At 55.5% G+C, this 22,583-nt stretch overlaps 6 protein-coding genes across 6 annotated transcripts in view; 5 read left to right on the forward strand and 1 right to left on the reverse strand.

Annotated features, from left to right (window-relative positions):
* Nucleotides 1-1,157: 1,157 nt before the first annotated feature.
* Nucleotides 1,158-2,972, forward strand: LTHEOB_9603 (Oligopeptide transporter OPT superfamily; the record flags this gene model as incomplete). The annotated part of the gene is made up of 5 exons (XM_035519209.1): nt 1,158-1,580; nt 1,633-1,941; nt 2,001-2,183; nt 2,256-2,843; nt 2,907-2,972. 5 exons carry the CDS (start codon nt 1,158-1,160, stop codon nt 2,970-2,972), a joined length of 1,569 nt encoding a protein of 522 aa, XP_035368830.1.
* Nucleotides 2,973-3,254: 282 nt separating this feature from the next.
* On the reverse strand, nt 3,255-5,500 carry LTHEOB_9604 (uncharacterized protein; the record flags this gene model as incomplete). Its single annotated transcript, XM_035519210.1, has 2 exons — nt 3,255-5,360; nt 5,438-5,500. 2 exons carry the CDS (start codon nt 5,498-5,500, stop codon nt 3,255-3,257), a joined length of 2,169 nt encoding a protein of 722 aa, XP_035368831.1.
* Nucleotides 5,501-6,019: 519 nt separating this feature from the next.
* LTHEOB_9605 (6-phosphogluconate dehydrogenase) lies at nt 6,020-7,174 on the forward strand (the record flags this gene model as incomplete). Its single annotated transcript, XM_035519211.1, has 4 exons — nt 6,020-6,064; nt 6,116-6,446; nt 6,571-6,911; nt 6,968-7,174. The coding sequence occupies 4 exons, from the start codon at nt 6,020-6,022 to the stop codon at nt 7,172-7,174; spliced, it is 924 nt and encodes a 307-aa protein (XP_035368832.1).
* A 551-nt stretch (nt 7,175-7,725) lies between these two features.
* LTHEOB_9606 (UV-damaged DNA-binding protein) lies at nt 7,726-8,883 on the forward strand (the record flags this gene model as incomplete). The annotated part of the gene is made up of 3 exons (XM_035519212.1): nt 7,726-8,095; nt 8,183-8,654; nt 8,709-8,883. The coding sequence occupies 3 exons, from the start codon at nt 7,726-7,728 to the stop codon at nt 8,881-8,883; spliced, it is 1,017 nt and encodes a 338-aa protein (XP_035368833.1).
* A 468-nt stretch (nt 8,884-9,351) lies between these two features.
* LTHEOB_9607 (UV-damaged DNA-binding protein) lies at nt 9,352-9,891 on the forward strand (the record flags this gene model as incomplete). The annotated part of the gene is made up of 2 exons (XM_035519213.1): nt 9,352-9,399; nt 9,514-9,891. The coding sequence occupies 2 exons, from the start codon at nt 9,352-9,354 to the stop codon at nt 9,889-9,891; spliced, it is 426 nt and encodes a 141-aa protein (XP_035368834.1).
* A 2,723-nt stretch (nt 9,892-12,614) lies between these two features.
* LTHEOB_9608 (Ca2+-modulated nonselective cation channel polycystin protein) overlaps nt 12,615-22,583 on the forward strand; it is a gene marked incomplete at both ends in the record, with an annotated part of 48,349 nt that continues 38,380 nt past the window's right edge. The window contains 3 exons of the mRNA XM_035519214.1: nt 12,615-12,860; nt 12,986-13,088; nt 13,421-22,540. Coding sequence (XP_035368835.1) covers nt 12,615-12,860; nt 12,986-13,088; nt 13,421-22,540 — 9,469 coding nt within the window. The remainder of the gene's footprint in view (nt 12,861-12,985; nt 13,089-13,420; nt 22,541-22,583) is intronic.

Raw genomic sequence — 22,583 nt, forward strand, 5'->3', positions numbered from 1 at the left:
TCTAACGCCCGTAAGCAAAGTACGATAGTCTTCGCTTACGCGAAGACCATGGAATCATTCCGCAATGTCGAGTCAGGTATCTAAGGTAAAATTAGAAAGCCGGAAGCCGGCACGGATGAAGATCAAGCCTTTTAGCAAAAGCTTGTCACCACTTGACTGTTTTGGCCCAATCTCGGCATCTTGTTCCGGTAGAGTGCCGAATTCCGGACAGTGGGATATACGGATCGAGTATAAAAATCAAAACTTAATTTCATCTTATCTGATGAGACCAGATTAACTTTTTCTCATCGCATAGGCATCTCAAGATGGGGGCCGATAAGGATCAGGGTGTGGTCAATGTTGCTCCCGATGCCGAGGATAGCAACAAGCGACAGGATGGTAAGATCACCAGCCACTTCAAAAGTCTATGAGCTGCGGATAACTGACCTCCACACGAAAAAGCCACAGAGCACAGTGAGGTCCTCTCTGCCGCTGGGGTCAGTCTTGGATCCGACGATTCTGATCTGCCATGCCTGACTCTCCGCATGTGGGTAATCGGAATCGCCTTTTGTATATTCGGAAGCGGCCTGAACACGCTTTATACCTTTCGGTACCCCTCTATTACATTATCGCAGTCTGCAGTGCAGTTTCTCGCTTTTCCAATCGGTAGAGCATGGGAGCGCATAGTGCCAGATTGGACGGTGCCGGTGTTTGGATGGAAGCTCCGTCTTAACCCGGGACGTTTTAATCACAAGGTGAGTGGAGTATCTCCATCGATTCTCATTGCGGTTCTTGACATTCTATAGGAAAATATCTTGATTTTCATCATGGCGAACCTAAGCTTTTTCACTCGCCTCAGTGCCGATGTCTTGACCGAGCAACGATACTTTTACGGTGTTAAGGCGGGGTGGGGTTTCGAAATAATCATTACGCTAGTAACGATTCTCTTTGGTTTCTCTTTGGCAGGGCTTTGTCGCTCTATCATCGTTGAGCCACCGGAGATTCTCTGGCCCGGAGTGTTTGGAGATACTGCTCTCAATCATGCGTTACATTTCGCAGGGAAAGCGGAGGAAAACAAGTAAGAATCCAGAGTTGTGTTTAGAAATACCACCAAGACTGATAATAAATACCACAGGTCCAATAAGTCAAGCTGGAGAGCTTCACGCTATACATTTTTCATGATTGCGTTTAGCATCTCTTTTGCTTGGTACTGGTTCCCGGATTTCATTTTCCCTGCGCTCGGATATTTTACCTTCATCTGCTGGATCGTGCCGAAAAATGCCGTTGTCAATCAGGTCTTCGGCATGAAGAGTGGTATCGGCCTGCTTCCTCTGACCTTCGATTGGAGCCAGATTGCATACATCAGTTCACCACTCGTAGCTCCTCCGTGGGCTATCATGAACATTCTGGCTTCGCTTGTGTTCTGGATATATATCATTTCGCCGGCTCTGTACTACTCCAACACCTGGTTCTCCGGCTACCTTCCGATCCAGAGCAACTCTGTCTTCGACAACACCGGGTCGACGTACAATGTATCGAAGGTCATCAACAAGCATGATGGATTCACCTTCAGCCCCGAAAAATACGAAGCCTACTCTCCGGTAAGCAGTTTCCAAGCATGAACCTTCCCGCTCTTGCTAACAAGCCCTAAAGCTCTATATGCCTGTCACCTACGCGCTCAACATGTTTGGCTTATCATTTGCAACAATTCCGGCCCTGCTCATATGGATATTCTTGGAGAAGAAGAAGGAAATGACACAAGCCTTGAGAGGTGTTCTGAACGTAAAGCAGCACATACGTGCGAGTCAAGCCCAACCAGGTTCAGTTCCTTCGTGGTGGTACTTACTTACCGGTCTCATATCCCTCGGACTGGCAATGTTCGCGTGTGAGTACTACCCAGTGCAACTGCGCTGGTACGGCGCGCTCTTCGCTTTCTTCGTCTCTTGTGTCTTTTTTGTCCCGGTAGGCAATGGACACCACGTCCCCTTGAATCGCGCTCCAGCACTGACACAAACCCAAAGCTCGCCATGGTCTACGCAACCACGAACCTCAAAATCAATATCGACGTCTTCTGCCGCATCGTCGCCGGCTACGCCTTCCCGGGCAAAGTCCTCGCCAACCTCTGGTTCTTCGACCTCGGCTACATCAGCGGCATAAAAGGCCTGCAATTCGCCCAAGACCTGAAGCTCGGCATCTACTGCAACGTACGCCTAAATCCCCCACGCATTCTCCCTTACCATTTCCATCTCCACTAACGCCCTCCACCCCCCTCCCAGATCCCCCCACGCGCCCTCTTCCTCGTCCAACTCACCAGCCTCGCCATCTCAACCCTCAGCCAAGTCTCCGTCGTCAACTGGGCCCTCACGCACATCCCCTCCATCTGCACCGCCGACGCCCCCAACGGCTTCACCTGCCCCTTCTCGCGCACGCACTTCAACACGAGCATCATCTGGGGCGCCATCGGCCCGCGCCGCTTCTTTTCCTCCTCCTCCGGCGGCTCCCCCTACCACGGGCTGCTCTACTTCTTCCTGCTGGGCGGCATCCTCCCGGTGCTCGCGTGGCTGCTGAAGCGAAGGTACCCGACGAACAGGATCTGGGCGAAGGCGCACGTGCCGCTGTTCCTCGGCGGGCTTAACTACATCCCGCCGGCATCGGGGACGAACTATGGCAGCTGGGCCATCGTGGGGTTGGTGTTCGGCGTGCTCGTGAAGCGCAAGGCCGCGCGCTGGTGGAAGAAGTACAATTTCGTGCTGAGCGCGGCGCTGGATTGCTCGGTGGCGATTGCGGGCGTGATTATCTTCTTTGCTGTGTTTTACTCTGGTGCGTCGAAGCATCTGAGCTGGTGGGGGACGCAGGTGTATAAGGTAAGCGTGAAGCCCTCCATCATCTGGTATCCCTTTGGCGCTCCTGACTAATCGGTGCTTTAGAATACTTGCGATTGGAAAGCGTGTCCGTATCGTGAGCTTGGGAAAGGGGAGACGTTTGGCCCGTGATGACAGCAAGACTTGGAAAATATGGTAAAAAGGCTATATCAATTGACCCGCAGTTAGCCACTAACAATTTGTTCTCTACTTCCTTCGACAGAAAAACCTTCTGTCCAAGGCCAAGGTAGTTAGAAAAGAATACGAAACCCCAAATATTGCCAATGGACCTAATCAGTCCCGACTGGTCAAGCCAGCCCCAAAACAGCTCGCGCATTTTGTCTACCCCAAACTCCACGCTCCCTAAAACATGTTTGAAAGTCCTGCTTCAAACTCCAGGATACAGCAATCACATCAATCCGGCGGCCTCTTATCCACCCAGCTCGCCACAATCCCCTTACACACCTCCTGATAATCTTTCCACACTTGCTCGTCCTTCTCCATATCCTCCGTCGTCCAGAACATAGTCCACTTACTCCCATCCCACGCATCCAACTTCAAAGTCCCTGTACTACGTTCAAAGTACCACTTGTTCACCGGGTTATCGCGCCTACTCCTCCACACGACACCATCCGGAAAGCACGTCCGAACCATCGCCTTGAACACGACATCCGCCACACCACCAGAACCCTGGGCACGCTTCAGAACCGCGAACTTGTCTAGGTACGGCACGGGCGGGCGCGGGATACGCTCGCCGTTGGGTCCTATAGCGTCGGGCGGGTATTCCCAGGTCAGGATGGCGCCACCCTCGTACTCGCCGGCGATGATGACGCCAGCCAGCTTGTTCTTGATGCGGTCGAGGTAGTGCTGGACGTCGAGCTTGCGACCGAACGAGTCCTCGATCAGGTGGACGAGGCGCGGGAAATCGATGCGCGGATCCGTGAGATCGAGGCTGGGCTCGCCGGGTTGCGGCGGCCGCCATGGCTCGATGTTGGGGTCGGGGATCATGGTAACGGGCATGCCGCGTTTGACGAATGTTGCGGGCATAATGGAGGGGATTTGAGCGAGAGGGGAATCTGGGTGGGAGGAAGATACCATGGGCTTGTCGGTGAGGAGATTGTGGATGAGAGGGTTCTTCTGGCGTCGAGTGCGCACACCCGGAGTTGAGGGGTCAGAAGAAATGGCAGAGATAGCAGCTTCTGCAGGGGTAAGAATCAACGCCGACGAGACGGGCGGGAGAAGTCTCAATGTCCTTTCGACCAAATCCAGGTTCTTGAGGTGACGTAGAGGCTTGTCTGGAGACCCCAAGACGCGGGGATTTACGGGAGGAAGAGATGCCAGTTCTCGTTTCGTAAACTTGGCGAAAGGGTTCGGGAGCCAGCCCTTCTTCTTGGCCTGTTCCGCCATGGCTATCTGAGCCTCCTGAAGGTCCTTTCTGATAGCTTCGTATTCCTGTTCCAAGTTGATGAAAACGTGGGCGCGATCATCGCGGTTAGGGAATGGAATTCCACCCAGGGGATCCAGCACAATTACCCTCTCCAGCGTAATTTCCTCTGACGGTCTCGCGGTGACTTTCCTGTCGGCGATGTGTCGAATACCCGAGAACTCACGGGTCAGAGCAAGCATAGCGTCGTCGGGTTGGATCCTGGTGACCTTGAAGTCACCTCTGGTGAATGCTATGGGCGGAATAACGGGAATCTTTCCACCTTGTAGGAGTGGAATTAGGAGGTTCGGGTATTCAACATTAACGCCGCCCCGCACTTCAACCTTGCTCGAGAAGAACTCGTTCTCAGGATTGGAGATGCTGAGGGCATCGTTGATGCGCACTCCGCCCTGGGGAGTGGTGCGGCAGAGCGATTCGACGACGCGGTCTGCTTGCTCGTTTGCCTTTTCCCGCCATTCTTTTGTGATCTTCTCCGGCGCATCCGGAGAGCCCTCCTCGTCGCAGTCGACTACGACCGCTATGCTCAGACCGAGGCGAACGAGCTGACCAAGAGTCAAGCCCACGCCGTATAGGGTTCCTTCATCCCACAGATCGACAGCTCTGACCTTGACCAGAGCAACGTGCAAGGGCTGAACGACCTCTTCTTCTGGAATAGTCTCCTCGGGCAGCTCCTGGTGAGTGAAGACAGGGCTCTCCTGCATGGCTTTGGTTGGAGCATACAGGTTGCCCAAATTGACGCCTGTCTGCTTCAAGCGCCAGCCATTGTTCTTCTCGACTGCGGCGGCAGTTTGGCGCTCCAGCTGCTGCCCATATTTCTGGGCGGTGCGCTGGGCCTGCTTCTTTCGCGTTTGAGGCTGATAGCGAGCGAGGTAGTTGCGGGCATCGCGCTTTGTCGCGGTGGTACTGAGTACAGATAGGATAAATTCGCGCTCGTGATCGACGTGGTCCGGGTTGACAGTTGTCGGCGCAGTCACAATGTCGTCTTCTCGGGGATCGGGGCGCACGCTGTTTCCGAAGCTTGCGGTAGGTTGACGGAGGCGCTGGAGAGACACGGAGGAATCAATGGCAGCTGTAGACTGGTGAAGGCAACCTGTTAGCCAGGGGAATGTGGCAGAGCGAAGTCGGAGTTAAGATTTGACGGGTCAAGACGCACGCGAGGGCGCAGACGAGCAGTGGAAGAAGCTCGCGCCGTGAGGGCGCTGCGGAGGACGCTCATGTCTCAGAGGACGAAGAAGGCGCTGCCTCGAGCGAAGAGCGAGAGCAGCAGCTTGGGCATATCTTTTGGTGGTGAGGAGTGAGTCAAAGAAGAGCTTGATCAAATTGCGCGAGCCGCGGGCGCCGCGCTGCAGCAAAAATGACGCCCTATCGATAACATGCCGCACGAGCTTCCCCGCGCCAAGCGCGCTGCCTTGCATCCGAGGCATCTATGCCCCGAGCAGGGCTTGCATAGCATCGCGATGAGCAAGATGAGACTTTTCTTTTGTCTGGGCGGAATCCCATTCTGCAATTGCATTCTCATTGATGCTTCATGTATCTGCCCACGTACAACTGTCGGGGAAAGGCGGAATTAACTTCATGCGAATTAATCAGCCCCGCACATCCATCACTCGCATGTGCCGATAGTGCGATATATAAATACCCCTCATGTTGCGTGGAGACTCTGATTCCATAAATCGCTCGCTGAGCAAATTTGAACACTGAGACATTAACAATTCTCTCCGACAAACCACGCAAAATGGCGCCCCAGCTGGCTTGGATTGGCCTCGGCAACATGGGCAGAGTAAGCGTGCAATCGGATCTCCACGCTTTGTAACTGACCCATGGGCTGCAGGGCATGTGCTCCAATTTGGTAGAAAAGGGAAATCTGGAGAAGCCGCTCATTCTCTTTAACCGTACTCAGAAGCGCGCCGACGACCTCTCGGCCAAGCTTCCCTCGGGCAAGTCTACCGTCGTCTCGTCGGTCCAGGATGCCGTGAAGCAGGCTGACATCATCTTTACTTGTGTTGGCGACGATAAGGCCATCAATGAGACCATCGATTCTGCTCTCACAGTAGACGTCACCGGCAAGTTGTTTGTCGACTGCTCCACTGTCCATCCTGAAACCAGCGATGCTCTCGCGAAGAGGATCTCGGCAAAGGGTGCCGGCTTTGTGGCCAGTCCAGGTAAGTTTTCCAGCTCATCAGTCTTTAATGCGTATTTGTGTCTGTATGAATGCTTCAATTGCCCATCGTAGACTGCTACACTCAGCAAGCCCAGTGGCACCAAGATGTAACTGACCATCATTAGTCTTCGGCGCTCCGGCCATGGCGGATGCTGGCCAGCTCATCTTCGTGCTGGCGGGCGAGGCGTCCTGGATCGAGAAGGTTAAGCCATACACAACCGGTGTCATGGGCAGGGCCATCATCGACTTCAGCGGACAATCACACGGCAAGGCCACGCTGCTGAAGGTCATCGGCAACACGTTCATCTTCAGCATGATCGAATCCATATCAGTCGGCCACACACTGGCCGAGACATCTGGGCTGGGCACCGACAACCTGCACCAGTTCATCGAGACCATGTTCCCCGGCCCCTACGCCGCCTACTCCAACAGAATGCGGTCCGGCGACTACTACAAGCGCGAAGAGGTGAGTCATCCTATACCATAACTAGGCAGCGCTGACTTTCCTCGTGTCTGCTGCAGCCGCTCTTCCAGGTCGATTTGGCAAGGAAAGATGCGCGCCACGCGCTGAGCCTGGCCGAGGCATCAGGCGCGAAGCTGAGGTCGGTCGAGGTGATCGACTCGCACCTTGAGGGCGTGCAGAAGGCGTGTGGTGCAAAGGGCGACGTTGCTGGCATCTATGGCGCTGTGAGGGAGGAGAGCGGTCTGCCTTTCAAGAACGGGCCCTGAGAGGAAGCTGTTGGAATGCGACCATTCCATAGGAAACAGCCCTGTTCCCACTTAGTCCATTGACTCAGACTGTACCACACCTTTCCAGACACGAAATTGAAGACAACTTCCATCCGAAGAGATCCTGCTTTCACGGTACCATGTGCAGCAAGGCAACGAATCACCGACGTGGCTGGTGGTTGACGATCGGGCAAGATGTGGATCCTCGCTGGCGATGACTCCAACAAGATGACTCGCCTGGAGCACGTTTTGCGGGGAGAATCGCGGTGGTGTCGGCGGAGGTGCGGGTGCGGCTCCGATGGATGACAGCTTGACTCTGTGTCATCTTGGCGCCGTCCTTATCTCGAATGCGCGACTCCCTCCATCCACCTACCCGTACATCTGTCAACCCCAGTCCATCGCTCGCACTGCTACAGGTCCGCTACCCGCACCCTAGCCTGTTGTCGATCCCGTCGACATCGCCCTGAGTCCGCGCCCGCGCTTGCTCAGCACCACTCAGTCTCCCCCGCAATCGTCGCGCCACTGCCTTATCGCCGCCGACCCCTCCAACCATGGCCATTCCAACAACTCCGGCCGCGCCTCGCGTCTCGCAACCTCCGGTGCCTGAGGCGCCCATCGACATTGAGGCCTGGACCGAGGAGGCTTCGGAAGCCCTTGGCGCCATTCACATCACCCCTCCCGCCGCGCGCATTGCGCCGCCTACCGCCATCCGCGGCACGACCGTGACGCTGGACATCCCGCTAGACGACCATGTGCAGCCGCATGCGCAAAGCGGCGAGAATGGCCAGGCCACGGCTGCTCAGGCCGTCCGGACTGGATACACGCGCCGGCAGGAGCCGCTCCGGCGCGACAGCTTGAAGCGGCGTGAGGCCCTCCTGAAGGGCAAGGAGGGCAGCCGCCAGCGGCGCCGCTGGGAGAACGGTGCGTGACGATTGTTCCCTGTGCTTCGTGGCCTCGTATTGCCATCCCTGAGAGCGCCCCGATTGTTGATTGTCTGCCTCGTAACAGACCGCCTCCTAAACAACCCTCACGCCCAGCCGCCGCTCCCTAGCGATTGGGAGGTCCGCCCGCAGTACCAGTTCCACTATGTGCCGTACGCCGTCGCGTCGTATTGGGACAAGGAGCTGGCCGCGCGCAACGCGGCGCGCAACACGAAGGGTGCCAAGCCGGCAGTGAGCAAAGAGGAGGAAGCGGCGGCGGAGGCGCTGAAACAAGTGCGCGAGCGGCTGAAGAAGAAGCGCGCCGCGCGCAGCATGCTGGAGGACATCGAGCGCGAGGTGCGCAAGTTCGTCGAGAAGTGGGAGGACCGGGCGCGCAAGGACGAGCAGGACGATCTGATCGACCCTGATTCTGAGGACGAACAGATCGTCTTCGTCGGCCGCAACGGCCAGATGAGTGACATGCGTGCGGCCGAGGAAGAGCTGCGGAAGGACTTGATGGTCTTCGACAGCTTGGTGGGCGACCGTAGCGCCGCGTTTGGGTGAGTATTGCGGTGCTGCCGTCCCCCGTCTCACGCGCGCTGACCCCGTCACAGCCGCTGGCTCGTTCACTCCATCGCCGCCTACTATGGGCTCGAGACCTGGTCCATCACAACAGGCACACCCGCCAAGCGGGAGGCGTACATCGGCATCAAAGAGAACAGGCGAAAGACCGGCCACAGAAACGCCATGCGCAGGCCATTGCCGCAGCCCTTGTGGAGCATGGTTTGAGTCGGCTGTAGATCTGCTTGTTGATGATGCATTTGCATGTTCTTCGCTGTGCTTTAGTAGAACTTTTTAGAAGACGCCGCGCTCCGTCGACATTCGCGGCGCCTGTAGAAACGACAAACACCCAGTAACCTCGCAATCATAAGTTAAAAGGTAGCGCTACCTTGGGGAGTTTAAACATTCTATGGACAGGATGTCCGTACGATTGCTTCAGCTCCCCATGTTGCAGTTGCCACAAATTACCCTCAACCACGTAAAAGTGATCAACCGCCTGCTGCTAACAGTTCTTCAACGCACCTTAACTTTGCCAACGTGAACTGTGCCCTTGTCTTTCCCTTGAGCCGTAGCTCTACGGTCACCTCACTTTCTAAACCTGATCATTCCTTTCTGGCGGGCTACCACCTACATTAGTGACACCCGCAAAGTTCGCACAGCAGCATCTGCAAAACATCTTTATTCAAATTTACCAACATGTGCCAGCTCTGTCAGCTCACCACCATATCAAAGCGCGATCGCTGGGTACGACTCGTTCCCAGCTACCTCCCTTGCACCTCACATACCCAAAACTCCTCCTTCGTCTTCCTAAAGACAACAAAAAGTGAGCAAGGAAACTAACACGCAATTTCACCACAGCCCAAGCCCCTCGAGCCCGCGCTCTCCTCCCTGCGCGACACCATCAAGCACGCCCACCCAGAAGCCGAGGCGTACAGGAACACCACCACCACCACCACCGAGGCCACAAAGAATGACCTCCGCACCAAGCTCAAAAAGACCACCGTTCTCATTCGCACCAACCTCGACCTACTCGACAAGGAGCGCGACGAGTGGTGGAAGGCAAGAGCGCAGCTGCGCCGCCAGTCGACCGAGGCCGGCGACGAGGAGAAGCTGAAGACACTGCAGCTGATCAACAACAGGGTCACCGACATGATGAGGGACATGCGGGCTAGGCTGGGCGTGTGGGTGCGGTGGGGCCTAGAGGTCAAGGGGGAAGAGTTGGAGGTGGAGCCGTAGCGTGTTTGCCCGGGGGGTGGGTGCGAGCGGAGCTGGACTGGACGTCGTGCGTGTGGATTTGGAAATATGGCGAGAGGTGCTCCGCTTTGCATGAAAGACGCAGTACATATAGTCGCACTTTTTTTTCTCCCTCCGTTGCTCAAGTCACGGCGATGGTATGAGTCCTTCGAACTATCGTGTGGAGTGTGCGCACGAGCAAAGACTACCGCAACCTTGCGAATATTATACAGAACACAACATGAGGTTGGAGAAGTTAGAGATTGATCAAAATCAATATTTAAAGGTAAAATTATAATTATTGAATGTATTTAGATTTTTTTACTTGTATTTCATTCAGCGTGATTTTATTTTAGATGTGAAAGGGGATTTATGATTGAAAAATGATAAGCAAAAACAACGACTTGACGAGAACACAATGTCCGCACTAAACGCCACAGCTTAATGCTCGCAGTTTCTTGTAACTTTTCTACTCAACCTTTTTCTTTGTAATTAAAAAATATTTTATTTCAAAGAACAGCGTATAGGTTAGATAATCTTTGCTTATTCTTCAACAAAAGACTCACGTTACGCGAGATTGATCATAGCAGAACTGCTCCTCGTCTACTGAGTCTAAAATAATCCAAACAACTGTTTCTATTATTTCCTAGTACCTGTAATTGCCATTGTGTACGATAGTAAGAATTAGGAGATGCATCGGACACTGACAATGTTACACTGCACGAAGCGCAGATACTTCTTATGGCAAGTAGATTTTCTAGCCCCGAGATACCCCATCTTCTGCTCTTTGCGGAATGCAGGGGGCTAAATATCACGCCAATTACACCCCCAAGAGCGGCATAGCAGATAGAAGTTTTCATGAGACTATTGCGATGCTTAGAGTTGCTACGGTAGAAAGAATTTTACTATACTAAGGCTGAATTTCGTTCTTACTACAGGGCTATAGTCGGTGCTGGAGTAATTTCTTGAATTCATTCACAGGGGATCCACTTTCAGAGCGGTGTCGTCTAACCCTTTGCCACTGCGACGGGGGTTATGGCCCTGGGTCAGATCACCTTGCATGAAGCGTTTCCAACCTAACAGGTGCCTCCCAAGCTTATCGCGCTATCAAACTTCGCTAGTAGAAGCTACCAGACCTTTAATCGCTGGCTTGTAGACTCGAAGAAGTGTTAAAGAGGCCGCTTACAGACCATCTCATTTTCTTTGAAGGGGGTTGTGTGTCGCAGGAAGTGACCAGGCATGTGCGTAATTTGTGCAAAAAAGATCGTTGGCAAGGGGCGGCAGTCTCCTTTAAAAAAGAAGAGCAGCACCACACTTCGAGAATGTGCACGTCCTTTTCCTAGCATGGTACTTGACAACAATTGAAAAAATTTGCATACATGGTATAAAACAGCGGAGCCGAACGTGACCTGCACAAGTGTTGGCGCCACACAGACCTCGAATTTCTGGTTGGGGTTTGTCAAGCAATTGTAAATGGACTGCTGTGCTGTTTCTATGTGACCATACAATTCATTCCGCCATGTCAATGGCTTCAGCAAGAATCCCAAAAAAGTCTACCTGATAAGTGGCCGGAAAAGTCGGCAAGTCTTGAGCGGCAAGGCATGGTAGGACCCTCTCTGCGTAGTGGCCAAATTCCTGGCCGAAGAAGCATTCTCGGACAGCTCGGACCTTTCCACGAGCTATCAAATGTCAACAACGGGCGTTGCCAAGGAGTTAGTCGGGCAGTATGCCGTGGCAAACGCCAGAGCCTTATCGGAAGGCGCTGTTCTCTCGGGCAACAGGGCATGTTCGTATATAAATTCTCTTAAGCAAGCAGACCCACACAGGCGGGTGCGTCAGAGTGAATACCCGGGAATCGCAGATCTACGTAGACCGGAGCCTCGTCTCTACTTGGAGTGTGGGGGTGTGAAAACCACGACTGTGGTTGAATGCGCGGCAAAAGCATTTCGCAGACAAGGCGACCTTCAACAAAAGGAGTACAGCACGGGTGCGTTTCAAAGGAGTTATGCAAATCCTCTGATGTTCCATACGCAGAGTGCTATGGCACTGCGATGGATTTTGTTACGCTCAAATCGCCTTGGGCTGAACACCAGCGATGAGAGGGCGCTAGTCCCGAAAGGGAAAGAGGAGCGAGGTGGGGAACAAGCCTCGCCAAGAGAGACGCGTCTTGTCCGCACACAACATCAACGCCACTTCTGCAACACCGGCCTCAACGCAGCGCGTCGACTGATCATTAACGATGGTGCAAGGCGAGGATCGAAAGGATCCACCCCTGCGGGGCGTGGCTGCGGCATGCACAACCCGCGTTCCTGGTCCCTTCAAGGAAACATCATGAGCAGATCACAGGCGATAGTCGAATTGCAACATGGCAATCTCTGGAGAGCGCCCATTGTCGTCCACGTTCTGCTTTAGCAAAATCTCCCTTACCTTGCGGCGACCGAAGCGCGGGAAGCCAGGCCCCTGTTTTGCCCCATTCTTGCGCTTCTTCATTTCGCCCATTCTCAGGACTACATATTATCTAGAGCTCTGAACCAGCTTCACTTTCCCTCACAAGCTACTCTCGCTGCTACGTTCAGTCAGTCGTTCTGTGCGTTAATTCGTTCATTTCGAATTGTTTTGGAGACTTCGGTCTCGAGACGGTCGTGACGATAATACAGCGCCCAATTTCGCCCGATTTTGACCATATCACGAAAATAGTAAGTAATACTGTCTGTGGATAGATTGACATGTTTTTGCGCAGCTTCGGCCTGGTGGCCGGCCTCTTGCTGCCACCGGCTTCCGGTGGCATCTTGGGTCGCCGCCAGGTTGTCGTCCACAATCCGGACTGCATTGTCGAATACGACGTCGTGCCCACCATCTACCAACAACCGGTCGCCGTGAGGACCCGTGTCTCACGCCCCACGACTATTTCCATCGGACCCGATGTGGCCATCACAGTCTATTCTGATGATGTCCCCACGAATATTGATACGGTCGTTACTGTCTACTCTACCCACCTGGGAACAAGAACACACACACTCACGATCAATCCTTCCGGTTCTGGATTTACAACAACAACCACTCGTGTCGCTGCGCCTGGAAGTTCTGTATCTTCTAGCCTTTCCATGACCCTAACGAGCACTTCATTTGGTGGTGGTGGACTTGCCCCACCAGTAAATACGAATTTGGCTCCTCCATCACGCAGCAGCTCTACGAGTGTGGTAAGTCTCTGTCTAGCGCATCTGATTCTGGCAGCAGTGTGCCGTTTATTGGGACTCAAGCGTTCACGTTTCGGTGCACTTTGAGAAAGAAGACTAACATACTCGCCAGTCCTCCTTTCGGTCATCACAATCCTCCTCCCGGAGGTCATCATCCTCCCGGCGGTCATCACGATCCTCCAGCTCTGAGGTATTTAGTTTGAGTTTCAATTCAGCCCCGGCTGGTCCCAGTTCCTCGAGATCGTCGCGGCAGTCACTCATCAGTGGTAATCCGCCTACCAATTTGAACCCAGCGTCCTCATCATCCACCAGCTCCAGCTCCTCGACTGCCACAGCTGAGAGCTCCTCAACTGCCACCCCGGCTGAGGGTACCTTAGGCACTGGCTCAATTATTGCTTCATCATCGCAATCTTCAGCTGTTGGCTCCTCAGCCGCTACTTCAGAAGCTGTCGCTCCACAATCTTCAGCCTCAACTAGTACTTCTGTGTCAGGCGGCGCGCAAGTCTCCAGTAGTACCTCGACATCCTCGCAAACTCTTGTCCCTGGCAATCCGAACACTAACCTAGGCCAACTGGGTTCATCATCCACCAGCTCGCAAGCTCCAGCTCAGAGCAGTAGCATTTCAACTGGTATTTCCAGTCTGGGATCTTCAGTGTCCGGCGGCGCCCAGCCTCCAGCCGAGAGTGTTTCAAGTAGTGCTGCTGGTCAAGTCCCCCCAGTGTCTTCCTCGCAGCAATCTCTTGTCCCTGGCAATCCGAACACCAACCTGGGCCAAGGGACTTCAGTACCCAGCGGCGCAGAGTCTTCAGCTGGGGGTATCTCGGCGGTATCTTCCCAGCAGACGCTCTCGGCTCCCTCCCAGCAGTCCGTCATCCCTAGCAACCCCCTCACTAATTTGGGCCCGGCGGTTTCGTCCTTTGTCACTTTGCCGTATCTCGGTGCAGTGCCAACGACTCTGACCGTCACATCTGGCTCAATAACGGAGGGTGTGGTGCTCACTCCCGCTACCATTACCGCATTTACTGGCCCGACAGCCACCAGCACGTACACCGCGGGCTACGCTGGATTTACCACCACCACGTTAACGATTGTTCCAACCCCAGGTGGCGCCAATGAGGCAACTCTGATCATAGAAACACCGACAGCTACCTTGCCGCCACCTAGTACCATCACAGCAGGACCAACTAACAGCATCTCACCCTCTGGTGTGTTCACTTTGACATACTTTGGGTCGACTGCTGCCTTTGTTACCGTGACAATTGGTGGCATACCGCGTATTTTGTACATGGTCCCCGCAACTCGGTCCGTCTCATACTATGCCACTGCGACAACTACCATTTATGCGGTCGCCACTGGTACTGTTGCAACTACGTTGACAGTCGTCCCGACAAGTGGTGTCGGAACCGTTATCATTGAAGTCCCTAACACGGCTTTGCCACCTCCCCTGAGCAACTTGAACCCTGGAGGCGTCACAGGTCGTCCGGTTGTTGGTCTGCCTGGGCCAGTGACGCTGGTGGCGACCGTTGGCACACAAGAGCAAACTGTGGGCCTTGTTCCGGCGTCCATCACCACATACACTGGTCCTGTAGGCACGGTTACCTTGACTGTTCCCTATACCGGCTCGATCAGGGTCACTGCAACGATACTTCCCACCGGCACTGAGACTTTGGGAACAGCAGTGGTGTTCGAACCAATCGGCACTCCCCCCACTGGTCCAATTTCTTCGGCGTCAGCTGGACAAAGTGGACCTGGCACAGCTGGGCCCCCAGGAGGCCTCCCAACCTGGCCGTTCCTGACAGGAACCGCTCCCTCTATCGCGACTCTCCCGTTTGGACCGTCAAGTTCTCCAATTGGCATTGTTCTGAGCCCGTCTGCCGGTCTTGTGTTCCCTGGAGGCTTATTCCCAACGATTATTACTGTCCCATACCCCGGCACGACACCCACCCTCATCACCGTGATACCGCCGGGTTCTCAACTCGGTACTGTCGTGCTGCAGACCCCAGCCAGCCTTGGAGGTTCACCCATTGCTTCCGTAGGTCTTTCTTCAGGTGGTCCTGCAGTCACGCCTTCAGGTGGTCCTGTAGTCACATCTTCTGGTGGTCCTGCAGTCACATCTTCTGGTGGTCCTGCAGTCACGTCTTCTGGTGGTCCTGCAGTCACGCCTTCTGGTGTCCCTGCAGCCGTCAGCACCTTGCCTTACATCGGTGATTCGACTATCTCAATAGTGACAGCCACGAGTAACGGCACGCCGATAACGTTTGTTATTACTCCTGTACCTACGCCTTCTAGCATCCCCGCCATCGATCCGAACAACCAGATCACGGTGGGTTGGCCTGGATCTAGCACTCGGACTCTGACCCTCGTGCCGACTGAGGTTTCCGCGCTGGGAACACTCCTGGTTCAGACACCAACTGGTCTCACCCCCTCGAGCACGTCTCCTCAGCTGCCTCTAGTCACATACTACATCTCAGGATCGACGACCATCAATGGTATCGCTACGTATGGAGGCAGCACGACTAGCCTGTCTCTGCTCCCAGTCACCACGAGCACAGTCTTCACTGGCTTCCTCGATGTCTTCTTTACGTTGACCATGCCCTACGATGGGACGGAGACACAGACCCTGACGATTCTGCCAACTGGCACGAATGTCGTAGGCATTGTGCTCATCGAGACGCCAGCAGGAGCTGCACCTACGGGCCCGCTAATTGATATTTCGGCATCTCTCGGTCTTGGCCAATCTCCCGGTGTTGGCCTATCTATCGGTGTTGGGCAGCCGACTATCACAGCCCCGCCGGTCTCATCTCCTGCCATTCCAACAGACGCCATCGTTCAATTCTGTGTCGGCTGCTCAACCACGAGAACGGTGGTTGCGACCCTCAATGGCTCCGTTAGGACGATGTTCGTTGTTCCGCTGACTTCGTCGCTCCCCTCGCGGATCACGATTCCTGTTGCCTCTTCAACCTTGACCGCCGCTTACAGCGGTAGCACTGCGAATACGATCACATTGGCTCCTACGTCGCCAGGTGGTCTGGCTACTGTCATGGTTATGACTCCGTTTCAGTCTACATCATCTTCCACTCCGTCTCCTGCGGCTGTCCTCTCATCTTCTGCGGTTGTCGTTCCGTCTTCCGCGCTCGTTTCGTCTTCCGCGGTTGCTATTCCGTCTTCTTCGGTCAGGACCCTATCTTCTGCGGTTGTCGTCTCGTCTTCTGCAGCCAGTATCCCATCTTCTGCAGTGATTCTGTCTTCCGCGGCCATTTCGTCTTCTGCAGTTGCCATCCCGTCTTCTGGAGTCAATACTCTATCTTCTGCGGCTGGACTCACGCGGCCCTATGTCGGAATTGGAATCAGCGCCACCTTGGCTATTCCCTCGCTTGGTGGTGTCGCGGGTAGCCTGGGTGTGGTTTTAACACCTGCTCCCACCCCATTCACCGGCGCCGTTGATCCTTCAAGAACTCTGACGGTGCCCTGGACGGGAGCCTCTGCTGTGACTATCACACTTCTTCCTACAGGCACAGAATCACTTGGCCAGATTGCCATCCTTACGCCAGTTCTTGGGTCCGCATCTCAGACTGCTGGTTCTCCGATTGGCGGAATAAGCATTGGGGTCGCTTTGCCATACGTCGGAGGCGTTAGTACCCTGATCATTTCACCAACGATTAGTGGGCTGCCGCTGAATGCTGCGGTGACTTTGACGCCCGTCGTCAATACTTATCTGAGCATTCCCGTGGGCCCGGTCACTTGGACGGTACCTGCACAGATTACCGCTGCCCAGACCATCACTATCCTGCCCGCTGGAACGAACTTGATCGGGACGGTCGTCGTGCAGACGCCCGCTAGCGCTCTGGTTCCAATCGGCGTTAGCAACCTGTTCCCAACTGGTGCGGGTAGCACCATTGGACAGCCTTCAGGCGCCAGCGGATTGCCTTCTGCCTCCAGCGGACAGCTTTCTGGTGCTAGCGGATTGCTTTCAGGTCTTACAGGGTCTGCCACTATTTCACTTCCAAATGTTGGCATCCTGACGCTGCCTTACATTGGCGGTGGCGAGACTCAGACCATCACACCACTCATTTCTGGTGCCCTTGCGACGCTGGCTCTCACTCCTACGCTAACTACCTACACCGGAGCGGTGCAAAGCGGCATCCTGACACTTCCTTATAGTGGCTCGACATCTCGCCTTATCACAATCTTGCCTGCGAACGTGGCTACTGGACTCGGCATAGTAGTGCTCCAGACCCCTACTATTGCGGCTTCGGCTTCGGCTTCGCTGAGCCCTTCGGCGCTACCGACTGGCCCGATCACCAAGCCATACCTTGGCGGTCTCTCTCCCACAGTGATTACGCCTATCATTAACGGCATACTGTCCACGGTGGCTCTTAGCCCGACCACTGGCACTTTCACAGGCCCATTAGCCGCTTTGACGCTCACTATTGTTGGCTCGCAACCTACGCCCGCTACGTTGACTCTTCTCCCAGTCGGAACCGATAGCCTCGGAACGATTGTGGTGGTTGTTCCTTCCACTGCCGTCGTGTCTCTGCCCTCAGCCGCTACCAACCTTGGTTTGCCGACTGGCCTGAGGACTCAGGGTTATATTGGTGGAAATGCTCTCGTGACCATCACACCCACCGTCAACGGTGTTCCGACACCAGTCTGGATCACGCCGGTTCAGGTAGGCTTCACTGGACCCTTCGTGCCCTACACTCCGACAATCGGCTATGATGGCTCAATCATCGCCACCTTGACCCTGCTTCCTGCACCGGGAGAGACCCAAGGCACAATCGTAGTGGAGACTCCGACAGCACTGCTCTCCTCCTCCGTTACGATAGGGATCCCCTCGCGTCCCCCCATCGTTGGCCCCGGCGGTCTGCCTCCAACGAACAACAACGTGCCCTACGTCACTGGAACTGCGACCACCTTCGTCTCAGCTACGATGGGTGCTGCCACGTACACCTTCACTATGGTCCCAACAACCACGCCTTATACTGGTCCGATTGACCCTGTGAACACGTACACGATCGCTGGTCTGTTCCCGACGACGTACACTATGGTCCCTACTGGCACCCAAACACGAGGCACTATCATAATCCAGACAGTACCCGCGTCTCTCTCGGGTCTCAGCACGGTAGGTGCTTCGGCATCTTTGAGTGCTGGCACGGCTGGCGCTTCTGCATCCTCCGGCCTTTCTGTGGCTGGTCCTTCAGGCTCCATCAGCGTTCCCGCGGCTGGTGCTTCAGGCTCCTCTAGCCTTCCCCTGTCTGCTCCTTCGGGCTTGTTCAGCGCTTCCGCGTCTGGTCCCTCAGGACCACCTTCTGGTCCTCCCACCGCTAGTGCTTCAGGGCCCTCCGGCATTCCCGCGGCCAGCGTTTCCATCTCTGCTGGTCTCTCTGCTGGTCTGTCTGTATCCGCTCCTCCTGTGCCTGGTGTAGGCTTGAACCTTCCATACATCGGCGGCACATCCACTGTTCTCGTTCCTGCGAGGATTGGCGGTGTGTCCGGCATTCTTACACTGACGCCAGCAACTGTGGCCAGCTGGAATGGTGTGATCAACACGGCCACGCCTTTGACTGTCGGATATGCCGGCCTGACGCCTGTCACGTTGACCGTCCTCCCGAGTAATCTGGCTGATCTAACGGCCACTGGCTTCCTCGTTGTCCAGACACCCACCGGCTTTGTCGCCTCGTCCGCAAGCCCGTCGTCTATCCCGACGTCGACCCGGCCATCCATCCCGGCGTCCACCCTGACGTCTATACCGACTGGCGGTCTCTACCCGTATGTCCTTGGATCCAACCCCATGACCATCACGCCGATCTTTGCTGGTTTCCCGGTGACCTTCACTTTGACGCCAGCACCACCCGGGACTTTTGCGGGCGCGATCGACCCGGCTACTACTTTCACGATCCCGTGGACTGGAACTGCCACGACCACATGGACGATTCTGCCTAATAATCCGACGAACACGGTGGCCACTCGGGTCGTTGCCACTCCTGGTGTGGTCCCGAGTCAGTCTTCAGTTGCATTCAGCTACACCACAAGCACGCTCGGCTACTCTGGGTCTGTCATCTCGACGTACACGATTACACCCACCGGAGTAATTACGCCTGGGCAGGTTATCACTGTTGTTGTGCAGACTCCTTTCGCACTTATTTCGCAGCCGGGTCTCACAAATCTGCTTCCGGGCTCGCCCACAGCGTCCATCATTCCTAGTGGGACTTCCATTTCCGCTGGCATCCTCGACCGTCCGTACATTGGCGGCACCTCGTCTGGCCCGATCACCGTTTCAGGAGGCGGCCTCGTCGTTCCGTCCGTGATTAACCTTGTGCCAGCGACTGGCACAGTCTTCGCAGGCCCGGTCAACCCCTCGGTCACTCTGACTGCCGGGTACCCAGGAGCCGTACCTATAACGGTTACTCTGCTGCCCCTTCCCGGCCAGACAGAGGGAACAGTTTTGGTCCAGCTTCCTACGGGTACTGGATCCACGGGCTTGACTGTGCCGACCGGTGCCGGAAGGCCGTATATCGGTGATATTACGAGTGGCGTTGTTGCCGCAGCTACTGTTCTCGGCGGACTTCTCACTCAGATTACCTTGACGCCGGCGACGACAACGTTCACAGGACCATACAACCCGCTCGTGACTTTCACAGCGATCTGGACAGGCTCAACTACAAAGACCTTGATCCTCTTGCCGACGGGTGGGCAGCTATCTGGCACAACTCTACTGCAAATTCCGCAACCAACCGGTCTTTCCGCCAGCGTTCCCATTGGCTTGCCCTCGGTAACTGCTGCGCCAACGCTCTCGGCACCGGCTCGCCCGTACATGGGTGATTCGGTAACTGACTTGGTCACTGCTTCATTTAACCTTGGTCTTGGTGGTGTGTCTCTGACGCTTCTTCCGCTTACTCCGTACAGTGGCCCTATTTTCACCGGGCGTCTCAACACATTGGTCACGTTCACGGCATCTTGGACTGGCTCAACTACGAGAACATTGACATTGCTGCCTACTGGCACTGACACTGATGCAACTCTTTTAGTTGAGGTCCCACGGACGGCGGCTCCCTCGGTGATTTCATCGCTGCCGGCCGCTTCTGGTCGCCCGTACGTTGGCGATGTGACAGCCGGTGTTATTACTGCCTCTCTAGGTATCGGTGCGCTACCCACACTATTCCCCCTGACGCCCGCCCCATTCGCTACCTTCACTGGGCCTATCAATCCTTCTGTCACGTTCACGGCGCCATGGACCGGCACAACTACAAAGACGTTGATTTTGCTGCCGACTGGCACTGATACCGCCGGGACTTACCTACTGCAAGTTCCATTGACGGCTGCTCCTTCGCCCACGGGTTCGTTGATTCCGCCAGGCTTGTCGCTTTTGGTACCTTCTGCTACTTTGGCCAGGCCATATGCTGGTGACAGCACCGCCATCGCCGTAACTGCATTGCTCGGCATTGGTGGTCTTCCAACGGGACTCTTCCTTACGCCTGCAACTGCCTCATTGACTTATCCAGTTGATCCGGCCAACACATTCTTTGCACCGTACCCTGGACTTTCAGTTAGAACCTTGACTCTGTATCCCACGGGCACACAGACGCTTGCGACGTATCTAATTCAGACTCCGGCGTCTGTTGCCTTTTCTGGTCCATCTGCGAGCTTGCCTGGTATTCAAACTGGCGTTCGGCCGTACTTTGGCGACACGACACCAGCAGTCATTACCGCTGCCTCAATCGGTATCTCGGCCGGGCTCACGACCTTTTACCTCAGCCCAACGGCCGTGCCATTCACTGGCCCGCTGGCGACTGTTACCTTCACTGCGCCTTGGGCTGGATCGACGACGAAGGTCTACACGCTCTTCCCCACTGGCACTGATGTGGCGGGTACTGTCCTTGTGCAGACACCTGGAGTCCTCAGCTTGCCTAGCGGCTTGACCGGCCTCGCTTCTCCTACCATCACCTCCTCGCCTGTCAACACGATAGGATTCCCTCGTAAGATGTACGTGGGTGACTCAACATCTGGCCTTATCACGGTTTTCCCGTACGGCTCAACCGGTCTTCCCGTTACGTACTCGCTCGTGCCGTACACGGGCACTGTTAGCTTCACTGGTCCTTTCGATCTCATTACGTTGATGGCGCCTTACGATGGAACGGCCGTCAAGACGATCACGTTTCTTCCTGACGGTTTTGGTGAGCCTGGCACCTTGGTCGTAGAGATTCCTCGCCCTGCTTTCGCCAGCGCGACCGCTGCACTGCCCGTTCCGTCTTCGGTTTCGCCTCTGGCGTCGACCGGCAGGCAGTACTTCGGCGACTCCACCATTGCGACCTTCACGGCAGTTCCCTGGAATGGCATTTCGGCCATCGCGTCGCCAACCGTTTTCACGCTTACGCCTGCCACGCTGCCGTACACTGGTGCGCTTCAGCCATTCGCCGAATTTACCACTCGGTGGACGGGTCTCACGACTAGGACTTTAACGATCCTACCTTACGGTACTAACACTGCAGGATCGCTGTTGATTGAGATCCCTGGCGTTACTCCTGCTGCTAGTCTGTCCAGATCTCTCGGTGCATCTGTATCGCTACCTTCTCCAGCTCTTCCATCCATAGCGCTGTACGATGGAGACACAATAAGCGGCGTTGTAACCGTCACCCCGATCTTGGGCGGCGTCCCCGGACCTGCGCCAATTGTCCTTACTTTGATACCTGCTCCTACGCCCTGGTCAGGCCCGACTGATACCGCTGCGGCCGTGACGGTTCCATGGACCGGCACTGCTTCTCGCACGCTGGTTATCCACCCCACTGGCACCGACACAGCCGCCACACAGCTCATCGAGATTCCTGCGGGCGCCTTCACTCCATCGGCTGCGCCTTCGCTCTCCGCTCCGGCCTCTCCCAGGCCTTACGATGGGGGCAGCACGACAGCACTCATCACCGCGACGCCTTTCAGCTTAACCACCCTATCCAACGGCTTGGTGGTTCCCGCGGTCGGCCTGCCCACGACGTTGGTTCTCACTCCGGCCACGGCTCGTTACTCTGGCCTTGTGGATCCTGTCACGACGCTGTCGATGATATACGGCGGGTCGACGACGAGCACGCTGATTCTACACCCAACCGGCGCACAAACCCTGGGTACGGTTGTTCTCGAGATTCCAGCCACCCCTGCGGCTTCCGCCTCGCCACCGTTTGCTACCACCGCCTCCGGTCTGCCATCCTCAATTGGCGCCGTGGGCCGGCCTTACGTTGGAGACTCCGTGATTGCCACTGTGACAGTGACACCCGGTGTATTCCAGCAAGTTTCAGGTGTTCCCGGCTCGAGCTTGTTGGTTAACTTCCCGCCTACGGCCCTCATCATCACGCCTGCGACGACGCCGTACACTGGTCCCGTCGAGGCGGCCACGAGACTCACGGCACCCTGGACCGGCCTGACCACGAGGACGTTGACGCTGCTCCCTCTTTCTGGCCAGACTGCGGGTACATTGCTTGTGCAGACCCCATTGGCGGGTTCTCCTGCAAC

This window comes from Lasiodiplodia theobromae (genome assembly GCF_012971845.1).
Source record: "Lasiodiplodia theobromae strain AM2As chromosome Unknown scaffold_32, whole genome shotgun sequence".
In the NCBI taxonomy this organism is placed as follows: domain Eukaryota; kingdom Fungi; phylum Ascomycota; class Dothideomycetes; order Botryosphaeriales; family Botryosphaeriaceae; genus Lasiodiplodia; species Lasiodiplodia theobromae.